Consider the following 16509-nt stretch of genomic DNA (forward strand, 5'->3'; position numbering starts at 1 on the left):
TTCCCCGTTGAGGAATGACATCAGCGCCCCCGGGGAATTGGCGGGGGTGGGGGTGGGGGGTCATTTGCCCCTTGTTTTTCCATATCCATCTGCAGAAGTTAAGAACTGTAGAACAATGACAACGCAGGGGTTTTGCTGCCAGAGAAAACCAGATGTGAATTCTGATTCTCCCATCATTTACTGGCTGGGTGACTTTGTACAATCTGCCTAACCTCTCTGATCAGCTGTAAAATAGGAATAATCAGGAGAGGGGCTGCTGAGGTCAGGGAAGACCACACCAGTGGTACCCGCCCCCCGCCCCCACCCACCCTCATCTACTGCATCCCGGGACCTGACCGTCGCTTTTGAAGGTTGGGGCTGGAGCAGTCTGTGCAGGGGTAAGAAGGCCTCAGAAACTGTCCATGCTGATTAGAGAGCACCGCAGATGGTGACAAACAGCAGAATTCTGCCGTATTCGTTTACAACGAAAAGTACGTGTGTCACGTCTAGCACTAGCCGGATCGACTAGTCACCCAGGAGGCCAGATCTCCAACAGGAGGTTACTGGGGCCGGTGCAGGGCGGAAAAGGCAAACCTTGGCTAATGTGGGGAGAAGATCGTTGCGCTAATTTCACGAATGTGTTTGAGGGCCTACTTTATGCCTGTTATGGGCTGAATCGTTTTCCTCCCAAATTCCTATTTTGAAGTCCTAACCCCCAGGACCCAAGAGTGGGACTGTATTTGGAGGCAGACCCCTCACAGAGGTAATTAAGTTCATATGGGGCCATTAGGGTGGGCCTCATCCAACGTGGCTTGTGTCCCCATGAGGAGATTTGGACACAGATGGACGTGGACGGAAGGCCGTGTGAGGACTCAGGGAAAAGACGGCCATCTGCAAGCCAAGGAGAGAGGCTCAGAAGAAGCCAGCCCTGCCGGCCTGCTGACATCTCGCTCTCAGACATCCAGCCTGTAGAACTGTGAGAAATTAATTCCCGGTGTTTAGCCCCCCAATCTGCACGATCTGTCCTGGAGCTGAAGTTGACTAATAACAATGCTGGACGCTGGTCTCACAGTCTCTACTGTGGGGTGGGGTAACATTTACCTCCCGGAGCTGCCATCCCCACCAGGGAGACATGAGCCTAAAGCAAATAAGCCAGAGAGTCTCTCCGAGGAGAGACATGACTCATGAGGTGAGACCAGAGAAATAAGGATGAACCATGCATGGGGAGCCCTGGAGACAAAAGCTCCAGGAGGACAGAGTCGGAAGGGGCTGTAAGGCCCCAGGCAAGGCCAGGGAACAGGAACGACGCAGGCAAGCTGGGGCAAATGAGCAGGGGGGCAAGGGGCCTGGGAAAGGTCACCGAGGCTGCAGGGCCAGAGTGCACAGAGCTCACGGGCCAGTGGACAGACTTAACCTTCTTCCTCGGAGCAATGAATTGTTGGAAGCCGGGCAGCAACCAGACCTGATCTACACGGTTGGAGATCACCTTGGCTGCCCCAGGGATACCTGTTGAGAGGTCTTTGCAACCGTCAGGCCAGCCATGATGGTGGCAGAAGAGCCGAGGAACCGCGGAAGGATATGGATATGTTTGGGGTCTGCCCCCTATTGACAGGCTCTGATTATTGGAAGTTGGAGGGTATGGGTAAGAGGAAAACCAATGACACCTCTCGGGATTTCGGCAGATACGTACATGGAAGTGTCATTTATCTAGCTGAGGATCCTAGGAGATGGACAGATCTGGGGTTGGAGAATGAGAAAAGTGGAGGTGCTATATGATGTCCATTAAGCGCAGAGATGACTTTGCCAGCAGGACCGGAGTATGCGAAAGCATGAGCAAGTCTTCCCCCTGAAGAGCTCTCGGGGTACTCAGACCAGGTTTTAGACCCACCCAACTCAAACTAGCTTAACACAAAATATCTTGGCTGAAGTAGCTGGGAAGCTCAGGGGTAGGTATGTGCTTCAGGCATGGCTGGATCCAGTTTGGTTTTCTTCTCTCCCTCTTGCTCTCTCTCCTCTGAGATGCTTTCCTCTGGGCTGATTTTATCCTCCGGTAAGCACTTAGCATAAATTTCCCTCCCCACTCTCCACACAAAAGTGAGGGTCAGTGATAGTCCCAGGAATGACTCTAACTCACTTGTTTTTGGGTCACTTGGACAACCCTGAATGACTCACTGAATCACTGCGCCCTTGGGCTTTAACACTCACAGGCTAAGTCCAGGATACATGTCCAAGGTCTGAGGGCAGGGAGGTAAAGTTACTTTCACCTAAAACCAGATGGACTGAAGGTGGGAAAGAGATGGTTCCCCAAAAGCAAGCAATTCGGAAACATGAAACACTACCAGGCGATTGTGACCACGTTACCCCATGCTTTGGATAAAGAGTGACTTTATTTTGTTTCAGCCCAGAGATCCTACCTATTTTTAAGTTTTAGCTGAGGCTGACCTGCCTCTTAGGCGGACCAGTTTCCTCCAGTGGATGGTCTCCCAGTTCTGGAAGATCAATTTTATTTCCCTTGTTCCTCTTTATTCTAGAAGAGGGGCTCACGGTAGCCTCAGGGAACTGAGGTATATGAAAATGAAGAATCTGGCTCAGCGCAAGACACACAGTAGGCCCTCCACAGAGGACAGTGATTATTATAATCAGTTATTGAACAAGTGTCTACTGACCTCCTGTCATATGCCAGACCAGCCCTGGGAACTTGGGATGTGCATTCTCAGCTCGAGCCTCAGCTGGGGGTCAGCCATACAAGGCCTGTCTGGAAAATTGTGGTTCACACACCTGCCCAGGGTTCTTCCTACGAGAACTTAGGGGCCTCCTGAAAGAGAATAAAGCCTGGACGGGGAGGGGCAAGCACCGAAGAGCTTGGCCAACATCAAAACCCCAGCCCCCTGAGGGGAGGCCGGTGTGCGGGAATCCCAGGCCTCCCCATGGGTTTGCCTCTGTGCCCCACTCCGGGGCTGATGCCTGAATGCTCCAGAGAGAGTGGGGAGGTAAAGGAGCCACTGGGCTGAGATCCCAAGAGGGCTCTGGGATAGCGCAGCCCCCCGCCAGGCCCTTCCCGAGCATACAGTGAGCCGGGGAGGGTTCATCCCTCTCAGCCCGGGGCCGCAGCCCCGCTCTGGCTAGTGTGGGAGGCGGGGCAGTTCTGGGAATGGGAGTAGTTCCAACCAAAAACACAGGCTTTAAGTCACTTTGCTGACAGTCAAATCTCTGAAAGCTAATTTACTAAAAGCCAATTCACCAAATGACCAAGTCACTGAATTCCTGAGTTTTTATGGTTTTAGCTTCTCCCTTCCTCCTGCCCCTGCCCTGGTTTCTGTTTATACGTGAGTGGTGCCAGTGGCGGGGATGGGGAGATTCAAGAACATGGGCCACCGCGGTCTATATTTTTGTGCTGACTCTGCTCCCAAATCTGGCCAGTCCCTGCCTCTTGCCCTGCCCCTTCCTCCCCCATCTTCACTCAAAGGGGTGTGTTTTCCCTTAAAAGCAATTAAACAAATTTTTTTAATGTTTATTTATTTTTAAGAGAGAGAGAGACAGAGTGTGAGCAGGGGAGGGCCAGAGAGAGAGGGGGACACAGAATCTGAAGCAGGCTCCAGGCTCTGAGCTGTCAGCCCAGAGCCCGATGCGGGGCTCGAACACACGGACTGTGAGATCATGACCTGAGCTGAAGTCGGACGCTTAACTGACTGAGCCACCCAGGCACCCCTCTCTTAAAGGCAATTTAATGTCATCCGTAGTTTTGGAGACACGTGCCTTGCCACTCTGTACCAGTTAGGATTGCTATTGACTGCAAGCTACAGAAAACCTAACAGATCCAGGGTTTGTTTTCTCCCATGTGGCAGGAATCCTGAAGGGGAGCAGAGCAGAGTGAGGGCTTCTTGCGGCCGTCATCGGATTGGCCTTGGCTTCTGTCCTCATGTGGAGAGAAGGCTGCTGTAGCTCCAGTGATCACATTTACAATCCAAGAAGGAATCAGGGGATAGGATAAAGGAAAAAAGCTGTGCCACTCTTTCTGGCGGGTAAACCAGAGCATTTCAAAAGTGCCAGCCAGTAGACTTCTTACTATCTGTCATTCGCCAACATTTGTCACGTGGTCACCCGTTTCTGTCTCTGCCTTCTTATCTGTTCCTACCCCTGTAGCTAGAAATGATGGTGGGTGACCTGTCCCAGACCTTAAGTTTTTTTTTTTTTTAAGTTTCTGGGGCTGAGTGAGGGAATAAGACTTTTGAGGAGGCCGAGTTTCTATAGATCAAGTGGATCAGGAGAACCGTGACTTCGGCCTTATTACCATTACTGGATTCCATTTCTACCCATCCGGTCGATAGGACCTGAGGAAATTCAGTATTCAGGGATAAATAAGGCATGGTGACAAGTACATATTGATTCTAGAGCCAGAGAAAATGCATCTGAGTCATGGGAGAGGTGTGAACAAAGCACATGTACCTCTTGTTTTTGTTTTTGTTTTTGTTCTCGTAAGTATAGTTGACACACAACATATATGAGTTTCGGATGTACAGCATAGTGATCTGACAATTCTACACATTTCTCAGTGCTCACGACAATGAGTATAGTCACTGTCACCATACTTTATTACAATATTAACTCCAGGGGCGCCTGGGTGGCGCAGTCGGTTAAGCGTCCGACTTCAGCCAGGTCACGATCTCGCGGTCCGTGAGTTCGAGCCCCGCGTCAGGCTCTGGGCTGATGGCTCAGAGCCTGGAGCCTGTTTCCGATTCTGTGTCTCCCTCTCTCTCTGCCCCTCCCCCGTTCATGCTCTGTCTCTCTCTGTCCCAAAAATAAATAAACGTTGAAAAAAAAATTAAAAAAAAAAAACAATATTAACTCCGTTCTCTATGCTTTCCTTTTCATTTCTGTGACTTATTTATTTTATAACTGGAGATCTGTACCTCTTAATCCCCTTCACCTATTTCATGACAATGTGGATGGGCCTAGAGGGTATTATACTAAGGGAAATCAGTTCAGACAAATACCATTTGAGTTCACATATTTGTGGAATCTGAAAAACAGAACAAAAGAAAAAAGAACAAAGACCGAAACAGCCTTGTAAATACAGAGAGCAACCTCATGATTGCAGGAGGGGAGGGGAGGGTGGAGGGGCTGAGGGTCGCGTACTCCTGATGCGTATTTTTAAAACTGACATCAGTGCATATTGAACTTTGGCATCAACGCAAATATACTTCCATTTAGTGGCCACCACTGCGCCTATATGTGCCCGAATCCTAAACTGATCCAGCTGAACTTCTGGAATATGTCAGAGGGAGAAAAGGGCCCTTGGCTATCTCCTAAGAGCCATGGGTGGACTCTTAGGAGTTGTAAATGGTTCTGGTGAAGGAGCTCAGGAAAACCACAGAAATGACTCACCACTATCTGAATTTTGTTGGTTTTTTTTTAATTTTTTTTTCAATATTTATTTATTTTTGAGACAGAGAGAGACAGAGCATGAACGGGGGAGGGGCAGAGAGAGAGAGATGGAGACACAGAATCGGAAACAGGCTCCAGGCTCTGAGCTGTCAGCACAGAGCCCAACGCGGGGCTCGAACTCACAGACCGCGAGATCATGACCTGAGCCAAAGTCGGACGCTTAACCGACTGAGCCACCCAGGCGCCCCTGAATTTTGTTGTTTTATTGAAAATATGTTGCATACAGTTAGCAAGCAGCTTCATTAAATCATCATAGACATCACAAAGGCTGGTGCAGGCAGAAAATTCATCATTCTCTAGGGAGAAAATAATCTATAATCCAGTATATTCTAATGTAATAGCTATTGTGTTGGGAACAGGAAAAGAGAATATGGTTTTAAAACCAAACAGAACTGCCTCGTAATTAGCTATGACTCCCTAATTTCTGATCGGTGAATTGGGAATAGTCATACCTGCATGTAGAAAGCGTTACTATTATTCCCCAATATCTGGTTCTCTACTTCTGAACATGCAAGGGGGCTGTAGTTCTCTGCTCTCTTGAAGTCGGGTTTGCCCACGTGACTTGTTTTGGTCAATGAGCCCTGAGTGAAAGTATCCTGTGTTATTTCCGAGTGGAAGCATTGACTAGTCAATGTTGGGGTCTCATCACACTGTTTTCCCTGACCCAGACATCGTGGAATCAATGTTGACATGGAGGGTCCCTATGGAATCCTGGGCCAATGTGTGGGTTGTTGCTCAGACCCAAAGCCACGTCTGTGAGTGACAAAAACTATTCAGGTAAAACTCTGAGATTTGAGAGTGTGTGTTACCGCAATACATTCCGGCCTATCCTGACCATAGACTCTTCACGGAGTCATCACCAGGATTCAAGAAGATTATGAAAATATCTAGCGCACTTGCTGCAATAAAGATCAGTTACCAGGGGTGCTACTGATGAATGAAGCACAGAAAATACTCCATAGGTGAGGTTCCCAACACATGGTGCTGGGAAAACTGGATATCCACGTGCAAAAGAATGACATTGGATGCTTACTTAACACCACATACAAAAATTAACACTGCATGTATCACAGCCCTAAATATAAGAGCTGTAACTCTAGACCTCTTAAAAGAAAACACAGAGGGAGAGCTGCAGAACACTGGATTTGATCGTGATTTCTTGGATAGGACACCAAAGGCATAGGCAACAAAAGAAAAACAAGGCAACTTGGGCTCCATCAGAATTTTTAAAAATGTATGTCAAAGGACACCATGGACAGAGTGACAAGGCAAGTCATAGAACGAGAGAAAATATTTGCAAATCACACATCTGATAAAGGATTGATACCCGGAATGTCGAAAGAACCTCTTTTTTCTTTTAGTTTTTTAAAGGTTCATTTACTTATTTATTTTGAGACACCGAGAGAGAGAGAGAGAGAGAGAGAGAGAGTGAGCAGGAGTGGGGGAGGGGCAAAGAGAGCGAGAGCGAGAATCCCAAGCAGGCTCCACACTGTCCGCGCTGTCCTTGCTGTCCTTGTGGTCAGCGTGGAGCCCGACACGGGACTCAAACTCATGAACTGTGAGATCATGACCTGAGCTGAAGCCAAGAGTTGGCAGTTTAACTGATTCAGCCACCCAGGTGTCCCAGAATGTAGAGAGAGCTTCTAAAACTCAACAGAAATCAATGCAGCTTAAAAATGAGCACAGGATGGGGGCGCCTGGGTGGCGCAGTCAGTTAGGCATCTGACTTCAGCCAGGTCACGATCTCGCGGTCCGTGAGTTCGAGCCCCGCGTCGGGCTCTGGGCTGATGGCTCAGAGCCTGGAGCCTGTTTCCAATTCTGTGCCTCCCTCTCTCTCTGCCCCTCCCCCGTTCATGCTCTGTCTCTCTCTGTCCCAAAAATAAATAAACGTTGGAAAAAAAAAAAATGAGCACAGGATGTGAACAGACATTTCTCCGAAGGAGATACACAAACGACCAATAACCACATGAAAACAAGGTAGGGAAGCTGGAGGGATTCCATTTTAGAAAGGCTCTGTCTCTGCTGTTTCTCCGCTAGGTTCCGTGTACCCATGTCCTATATTTTTCATCCAGCTAAAAGCCAAAGAATCTACGTTCCCGCTCCAAGGGGGAAGGAAGAGCGTTCGTCATTCTCTGAGTTTCTCCTAGGCCCCCAAACACCCGATAACATCTAAGAAGAGCCAGATCCCAAACAAGTTCTAGGACATCAGCTTCAAACAAACCTCAGCCAAGATTCCTGGAGGAACACGTTCCCTGGACCCTCTTCCAAATAACCCCCCAGCCCCAAGTGACGACAGGACTCATTCTCCATTCCTTTCCGAGTCTCCCAGACATTCTGTCTGGTATTTTCCCTCACACTTTTCGATAAACTCTGTTTTCACTTTCTCTGGCTCGTGTTTGGTTTCTATCCTGCGTGCAACCGAGGACCCTCTTGGCTGGTCCTGCAGGATCCCACTCTGGGTCCTTGGACCTGGCCTGCCAGCATCAAAAAGATACTGAATATCACTACTCATCGAGGAATTGCAAATCAAAACTGTGAGATATCACTTCGCACCTGCTAGGACGGCTATTATGAAAAAAAAGAAACTCAGAAAAATAACAAGTATTGTTGAGGAAGTAAAGAAATTAGAGCTTTTGTACATAGCTGGTGGGAATATAAAAGGGGGCCATCCTTATGGAAAACAGAAATGTAATTCCTCAAAAAATTAAACAGAGTATTATATGATCCAGCAATTCCACTACTGGGCATATCCTGCTCCCCTTCCAAAAAAAAAAAAAAAAAAAAAAACCTGAAAGTAGGGTCTCAAAGAGATATTTGTATACTTGTTTTATAGTAGCAATTGTTCATAATGGCCAAAAGGCCAACGCAAGCTGAGTGTCCGTGAATGGATAAACAAAAGGTGGTCTCCACATACAGTGGAATATTATTCAGCCTTACAAAGGGAATCTTGACACATAGTACAACACGGATGGACCTCGTAGGCTTTATATTAAGTGAAATACACCCGTCACAAAAGGCCAATTCTATATGATTTCACTTACATGAGGTAGTTAGACTCCTCAAACTCATAGAGACAGAAAGTAAAACGGTGATTGCCAGGGGCTGGGGGGGGGGGAGCACGGGAAGTCACTGTGTAATGGGAACAGAGTTTTAATTTTGCAAGATGAAGAATGTTCTGAAGGTAGGTGATGGTGATGGCTGTAGTACAATGTGAATGTATTCAATGCCACAGAACTGTATACTTAAAAATGGTTACAGGGCACCTGGGTGGCTCAGTGGGTTAAGCATCCGACTTCGGCTCAGGTCATGATCTTACAGTTCATGAGTTCGAGCCCCGCCTCGGGCTCTGTGCTGACAGCTCAGAGCCTGGAGCCTGCTTCGGACTCTGTGTCTCCCTTGCTCTCTGCCCCTCCCCCGCTCGCACTCTGTCTCTCTCTGTCCCTCTCAAAAATAAATGTAAAAGGAAAAAATTTTTTTAATGGTTAAAATGTAGGGCGCATGGGTGGCTCAGGTGGTTAAGCATCTAACTCTTGATTTCAGCTCAGGTCATGATCTCATGGTTGGTGAGACTCAGCCCCGCCTGGGACTCTGCACTGAGAGCACAGAGCCTGCTTGGGATTCTCTGTCTTTCTTTCTCTCTGCCCCTTCCCTGCTCATGCACGTGCATGTGCTCTCTCTCTCAAAATAAACAAATATAAAAAAAAAATTAATGGTTAATATGGTAAATTTTATGTTACATATATTTTACTAAAATGAAAAATAAGTAAATTTTTTTTAAAGGTGAGATTTAAGAGAAACTCAGGAAGGAAAGTAAGGAACTTTCACTTGGAGATTCTAACTGCTCAATTTGGTTCTAAAATGCAGAGTTTCATGGCATGAAACTCTCCCTGGGGCTCAGCTCCAACTTGGAAAGAAGATAATGTCTTCACAAGGGACAGTGGGTGCCTGGTCCTTCACTGCTCAGTGGTGAAGTGATTCAGACAAGGTCCTGGAATAAACTGTTGCCAATTCTGTAAGGTCAAGAAAAGCTTCTCTGTATCAGGATTTGGTTCAGCAGCATGTAACAATAAAAACAACTACTACCCCCAAATAACTGTGGCTTTAGGAAGATAGAGGCTTGTTTTTGCTTTCACGTATAAAAGTCCGGACATAGTCCATATAGGAATGGTTTGGTGAGCCCACAATCAGCAGGGATTTGCACCTTTTCTTTCTGCCCCACTATTCATGGTAGCTTCCATAGTCAAGGTTGCCTCATGATCCAAGATACCTGATAGAGCCCCAGCCATCACGCCCACAGTGCAGGTGCAATGAAGGAGGAAGAAGAGGCACAAAGGGTCTGCCAGCTGAGCCAACCCCCTTTAGTGAGGTTTCCTGTGACCCCACCCACTGAGCTATGCTCACGCAGCCTCAGCTACCCCCAACAGCAAGACACAGACAGACAGACGTCCTGCTTGAGCTTAGCACATTGCTGCCCTAGTACAGCTGGCCTTCTGCTACCAAGAAAGAAGGAGAAAATAGATATTTGGTATGTAGCTAGTTTCTGGTATGATTAAGTTCCTTCTACCATGTCTGTTTCTTCACATCCTTAACTTCCAAATCTAAGTTCTATGCCTGTAAAGAGCTCAGTTAAGTGTCTGCATTGTTTTCTGCATTGGGGTTTCTCACTACCAGAAGTGGCAAAACGAGAAAAGAATGTGGAAAAGATCTGCGGTAGCATGAATGAAAGATGCGTTTACATTCCCTTAACCATCAAACGCAGCGGTTCAAGTAAAAAAACGAGACTCCAACATGCATCCGTGATGCTGCATTGAACACACTTGAAATATTTCAGGGGTTGTGGCTGAACCCCCCAGGCATGGATGAACCGTAAAAAGTCATTGAGGAGTGTTCTGACTGGAGGCAGCCTCACCCACTTACACCAATCATCACGCAGCCTCTTGGAGAGCACGGAGCAGGGGGGCAGGAGGGAGAGGTGTGGGCTTGGAGTTTAGATCTGCTACACATGAGCTTGGTAATCTTGGAAACCCCAGGAGCTGTCTCCTTGTCTATGCAATGGGACCTTTGGGAGAATGAGTGAGAAAATATATGCATCACTTTGTAAACTGTAACAGCACTCAGCAAACATTAGTTGTCTGTTACTTAAATAGCGATCATTCGATCGTTCGTTTGGATACTATGATATGGAAGACAACAGGTAAAAAGTGTTTCTCCACTTCCATCCACAGTAGAGAACCACCCCACCCCCCACCCCACATGCCCAAACTCCCACAATCCTACAAGATAGACATTGTCTGCATTTTATGTATCAGATTCGGAGTGTTGAGTAACTTGCCCAAGGTCACACAGCCTGTGCTCTGGTTTCCACACAATTATCTCAGCCTCCAAAGCCCATTTTCTTTCTCCCGGTAAGACTCAGAAGAAAAGAGTGCTCTTTTCTCAAATGGCCCTTCGTAAGTGAGGGAGAGTAGAGACACGTGTTAGCTCTTGACATGTGAGGAGCTGCTGCCTCATTAAAGAAAAGCTGAACTTTCCAGGCTGGTCTGGAAACTCCTGGGGCAGGGGTGGGGGCGGAAATTCGAGTCCTTCCCCTCCCAGCTCCAAAGGTGCCTCATCCACCGTGCTTGAGAGGATTTTAATGAGTCGGGAAGCAGTTCTTCCTTTTTCCTGAGACAATTGTCACTTGAGAGGCTGAACAACAAATGGAAACATCTTATTAAGAGAGAAAAGCGTCTCTGGAGCCTCCTTCTTTCATGCACCATAATCATTCTGACTCTCCAGGCTTTGCTGAAATAACTTCCAAATTCGAATGCATCACAATGCCTGTGTGATGCTCCATGTGGTAAACAAAATAAGAACTCCTCCCAAAACACAGTCCAAGTCCTCATCCCCAGAATCTGTGAATATGTTACTTTACAAGGTGAAAGGGTCTTTGCAGATGTGACTAAGGACCTTAAGCCTTGAGATGGGGAGATTTTCCTGGATTACTTGGGTGAGTCAAATGTAATCGCATGCATCCTTAAAAGCAAGAACTTGTCCAGCTATAGTCAGAGGGGGATGTGAGTACGGGAGAAAGGCACAGAGAGGTGTTACATCACTGATTTGAAGGTGCAGGAAGCAGCCACGAGCCTAGGAATGCAGGCAGCCTCTAGAAGCTGGAAAAGGCAAGGAGACAGATGGTCCCCTAGAGCCTCCAGGATGGAAGGTAGGTCTGCCGTCACCTGGATTTTAGTTCAGTGAGATCTGCGTCTTTCCCAATATTTTGCCCCGGTCAGTCCTTCAGTCTGTGATTATCCATGCGTGCGACTATTTGATTAATGTCTTCTCTCCATCAAATTCTGTGGTCCTCGGGGCGCCTGGGTGGTGCAGTCGGTTGAGCGTCCGACTTCAGCCAGGTCACGATCTCGCGGTCCGTGAGTTCGAGCCCCGCGTCGGGCTCTGGGCTGATGGCTCGGAGCCTGGAGCCTGTTTCCGATTCTGTGTCTCCCTCTCTCTCTGCCCCTCCCCCGTTCATGCTCTGTCTCTCTCTGTCCCAAAAATAAATAAATGTTGAAAAAAAAATTTTTTTTTTAAAAATTCTGTGGTCCTCAAGAGCAGAGACTTACTTTATATGATTGTGTACTTTTGCATGCCCAGTTTTGATCATAGCATCAGGAGCGAGAACGGAGCTCAATAGTTGTCTTTTGCATGAATAAACACCAACCGGCCCCAGCTGTGAAGTCAGTCCTGTAATTTCCCACTTCCGTGTGTTTTAAGGGAAAGAGCAAGGAAAGCACCACAAGTCTCAACTACTGGGGACACAGAATTGGAGATCTTATCCTGTGCGTTGTTTGGTGGTGGTGTTGCTGGTATCGATCTCGTTTTGCTTGGTTGGGGGAAAGGATTCACATGTTGTAAAAAAGAAAACACAAACGCATAAATAAAACTGCTCTGAAATGGACTTAAGCTGAAAAACTCTAATCTGTCAAATGAATACATTTCATCTGAGAACGTAAATAGGGACTCAGGGCAACTTCTTGGGAAATGGGTTTTTTTCCTTGTTAATTTTTATTTTTAAACGGTAATATCTTTAGGTCCAGGGCCGCAAAATTAGGCCTAGAACATTATATTTTATTTGTTTTTTACACACAGGACAGGACGGGCTATAAGTGATAACCTATGTATAGAGCACCAGACACAGCCGACTCCAAAATTATCCTTGCCTGCCACTTCTCACGCATTTCTTATGATGCCATCTGATCTGCAAGTGTTTCAAATACTTCTGCTAAAGGCTTTTCAGCATTCAGACATCTTTGGGCATCAAAGCAAAGTTGATGAACTCCATTTAACTTTGAAGGATTTTCAATTTTTAGCTTGTGTGTGTGTGTGTGTGTGTGTGTGTTTGAACGATGTGCATTACTTTGTCAAAAGCTGACTTATCATTTTACTGCCCAGAATCCAGCAGAAAGTATAATACGTTATTTCTAGTTCTGTCCTAAAATAATGGTGTTCTTTTCCTTTCAAACAACACCGCAGCTGTATGTTGTCCTTCTTCTTGAACCTCATCCGTGAAGCACATTCCTTACTCAGTGTTCTTATTGGATGCCCCATGATTTGAAGATAAAACCATATCTTGAGGAGCTATTGGAATGTAAGATCCATGGAGAAGGGGCTAGGTCTGTCTTATTTCTACCACATCCCCACTGCCCAGCACACAAAAGACACTCAACAACTATTTTTAAATCACCACATTTAAATCTATATTTATTAAAATTTTTATATTAAAAATAATGCATACTTATTTTAGAAGTTTTAGGAAGATACCGCTGCCTAATCACTGTTAACATTTTGGCATATTCCCCCAGGCTTTATCTATGCCTGTTTTCATATTTTCTTTTTATATCATGCTGTACGTGGGTTTGTAACTTATATATTTTTTTACTTACAATGTACTCAGTGTATACATTCCATGCCATCAAGTATTTTTGACTACACTGTTGCTGGTGCCTGTGTTATTCCATAGTAAGAATAAGCATGTTCTAGGAAATGCTGCCAGTGCCATAAATGCTCTATTTTTCATCCCTTCAGGAAAATAGGGCACTTTAGTTACTAGGCAGTGAGCACCTAGGGCCAGAATTTAATGAACGACACTAAGTCTAAAATCATGCAGAATATGTTTCAATCTTACTTTGACCAACCAGGAACATTCTAGAACGACTTTCCAAGTGGCAGTTAATATCCTACATTTTATGAGTGATACAGGTGCAAGACTATCTAAAGAAAACAGTAGCCCTGGTGCTTCTGGTGTGGAGCAGGAACCCCAATCCAGCCTCCTCAATACTGCCAAATGGCCCCTCGGGTTCACAAGAAGAAATGGCTGCCATATTTATTTGTGTATGAGGCCAAACACTCCAATCCCTTTGTTTCCTTATTTTAACTGAGAACACCAGCCCCTCACTTCCACTGCTTTACAGGGGGTAGCAGATCTACATGGTGTACTTCGAAAATCAGAGGTTTCCTTTCAAAAAACTTGGCTCCATCTGATGAGCGTGTAGGATATTAATTTCTGGGACTGCTTTTGAAATTAATTTGTGCTTGAGTGTCATAATGGTACCTACTACATATGGTGGTTAGACTAAGTGCTAAATTGTGCCCAGGATGGTCATTCATATCATGGTCTTTGGGAATATCATATTTGGTGGTATCATGGAGGGCCACTCCCCTCCCCCAATGCATACTCACACAAAATTATATTTCATATTCATAAAATTCCCACTTGGAAATCGCCATAGAGCATAAATCCAAATGGGTTTCTCGAGAACGCATTACTATGGAAAATATTCTTTTCAGTGTTGACTTTGATGGAAAACCAGCAACACCTCATCTCTAGATGGGAACTTCAGTAACAAAGTATTTTAGGCGATACAAAGTTTTCTCCAAGCCAGTTTCATGGCCTGAGTAAGTGAATGTGTTCTATAAACTATAAGGATTAAACGAGGTTAAGATATATGGGACAGGTTAAATGTCTAGTAATTTGCTAAAATGTTTTCAGTTTATTTGCTGTAAAAATTTTATTTAAAAAAAAAAAGTACTTTCAATAAATCTCAGATCCAGAATCAGATCTCTCAGAATAAAACCAATTGCATAAAGAAAACATTCACCTAAGTCAATCTGAGGTCACCATTGATTACTCTGAGGCAAAGGAGTCATAATTTCATGCTGCCCATGGGTGGAAACATGGCTTAAGGCTCGTGAGTTTAAAAGGTGGTGGCAGGGGTTGAGGCAGGGAGGAGGGGCTCCTTTCCCATGTTCTCCAAGAAGGGCTGATCTGTGCTTAGAAAGAGGGACTGGTTCTTGGGCCTTTGGGTTCATTCCTTTAGCACCCAGCATGGGTGCCTGCACAGAGCACATGCTCTCACACATTTAGAAATGAGGAAAAAGAGAGAGTAAGTAGAATGGGAGGGTCTGGGTCCTCCAAGATTCTCTAGGAGCCCACGACGATCCTTCGGCTGATGGCTCCGGGCAAGGTATAGATGAAGAGGACCAGGAAGATGATGAGGACAATCAGAATGAAACCGATGATGATGTACTTTTTGTAATTCTTCCAGATGAGGTGGTACAGGCACTTGAAGGGGCTCACAAACCAGGAGAAGGAGGTGTTTGGGCGGCTGCAAGGGAAGCAAGAGAAAATCAGGAAAGAGGCCATGATGTCAACACAGAGGATTCTCCAGACCTCGGGAAGTATTTCTGACTCTCACTTTCTAGAGGCCCACAAGGAGATGCCTGGGAATGGGAGAAGTCCATGTTGCCTCAAAGCAGGAGCAATCCAACATTCTGGGTGATAATGATTCCTGCATCATTTCAAAGCTTGGTCTGGAGGAGGGAAGAGTCTGACTACCCTCCGTCTCTGTCCAACCCTGACCAGCTCGAGCCCCACCTCTCCCAAGAGGCCCTCCTTGACCACTTTGGTCCCTAAAGATCCCCCTCCTTCCAAATTCCTGTCTCATCTATCACTTGGCGTAGCTCCTTTTTGAACCTAGCATACCGGTCTTCTGTTCTATACTCTGTTAATTATGAGTCTATGTGTTCTCCCTAAACAGATTGGAAGCTCTTAGAAGACAGAGCTTAGGTCTTACATTTCTTCAGTATTCTTCAAAGTGTTTTTTAAGTAGGTATACATTGTAGGAGCTCAACAAATAATTTTGAATTAATGAATAAGTACTCATTATGTTTCTAACACTATGATAGATCAAAAGTAGGTACAGAGAAGGGACCACTTGTCTTCAGATGCTTGGGGTCTCAGGAAGGGTAGGGAAAATACAATTTGAGAGAGTTTTTGTATACATATTTCATATCTACATATGTTTACTTTTTAAAGTGGGCTCCACACCCGACGTGGGGCTTGAACTCATGACCCTGAGATCAAGGGTCAGATGCTGTACTGATTGAGCCAGCCAGGTGCCCCAACATGTACTCAGTGTTTTTAAAAATTTTTTAGACACAGAGAGAGAGAGCATGTGCAAGTGGGGGAGAAGAGTGGGGGGTGGGGAGAGAGAGGGAGAGGGAGAGAGAGAGAGAGAGAGAGAGAGAGAGAGAGAGAATCTTAAGGAGGCTCCACACTCAGCATGGAACCCAATACGGGGCTCCATCCCACAATCCTGGGATCATGACCTGAGCCAAAATCAAGAGTTGGATGTTTAACTGACTGAGTCACCCAGGCACCCCATATATTTACTTTAAAAAAAATTTTTAGGGGCACCTGGGTGATTCAGTTGGTTAAGAGACCGACTTCGGCTCAGGTCATGATCTCACAGTTTGTGAGTTCAAGCCCCACGTTGGGCTCTGTGCTGACAGCTCAGAGCCTGGAGCCTACTTCAGATTCTATGTCTCCCCCTCTCTCTACCCCTCCCCTGCTCATGCTCTGTGTCTCTCTGTCTCTCAACAATAAATAAACGTTAAAAAAATTTTTTTTAAATACAAAAATTTTTTAATTTTTTTTGTTTAATTTTATTTTTGAGAGAGAGCACTTGAGCAGGGGAGGAGCAGTGAGAAAGGCGGACAGAGGATCCGAAGCAGGCTCTGTGCTGACAACAACGAGCCCAATGCAGG

At 46.0% G+C, this 16509-nt stretch overlaps 1 protein-coding gene and 1 long non-coding RNA gene across 2 annotated transcripts in view; one reads left to right on the forward strand and one right to left on the reverse strand.

The window, feature by feature from the left end:
• Nucleotides 1–7325: 7325 nt before the first annotated feature.
• Nucleotides 7326–7808, forward strand: LOC147571851 (uncharacterized). Its single transcript, XR_015246893.1, has 2 exons — nt 7326–7401; nt 7497–7808. It is a non-coding gene; the product is annotated as an uncharacterized LOC147571851 (long non-coding RNA).
• Nucleotides 7809–14106: 6298 nt separating this feature from the next.
• The window catches only part of FER1L6 (fer-1 like family member 6), a 156230-nt gene continuing 153827 nt past the window's right edge, over nt 14107–16509 (reverse strand). Inside the window, exon 41 of the mRNA XM_025922674.2 lies at nt 14107–15068. Within this exon, the coding sequence (XP_025778459.2) occupies nt 14885–15068 (184 nt within the window). The 3' untranslated portion in view covers nt 14107–14884. The remainder of the gene's footprint in view (nt 15069–16509) is intronic.

Source organism: Puma concolor, chromosome F2 (genome assembly GCF_028749965.1).
Source record: "Puma concolor isolate L17-30 chromosome F2, mPumCon1.1.hap2, whole genome shotgun sequence".
NCBI classification, from domain to species: domain Eukaryota; kingdom Metazoa; phylum Chordata; class Mammalia; order Carnivora; family Felidae; genus Puma; species Puma concolor.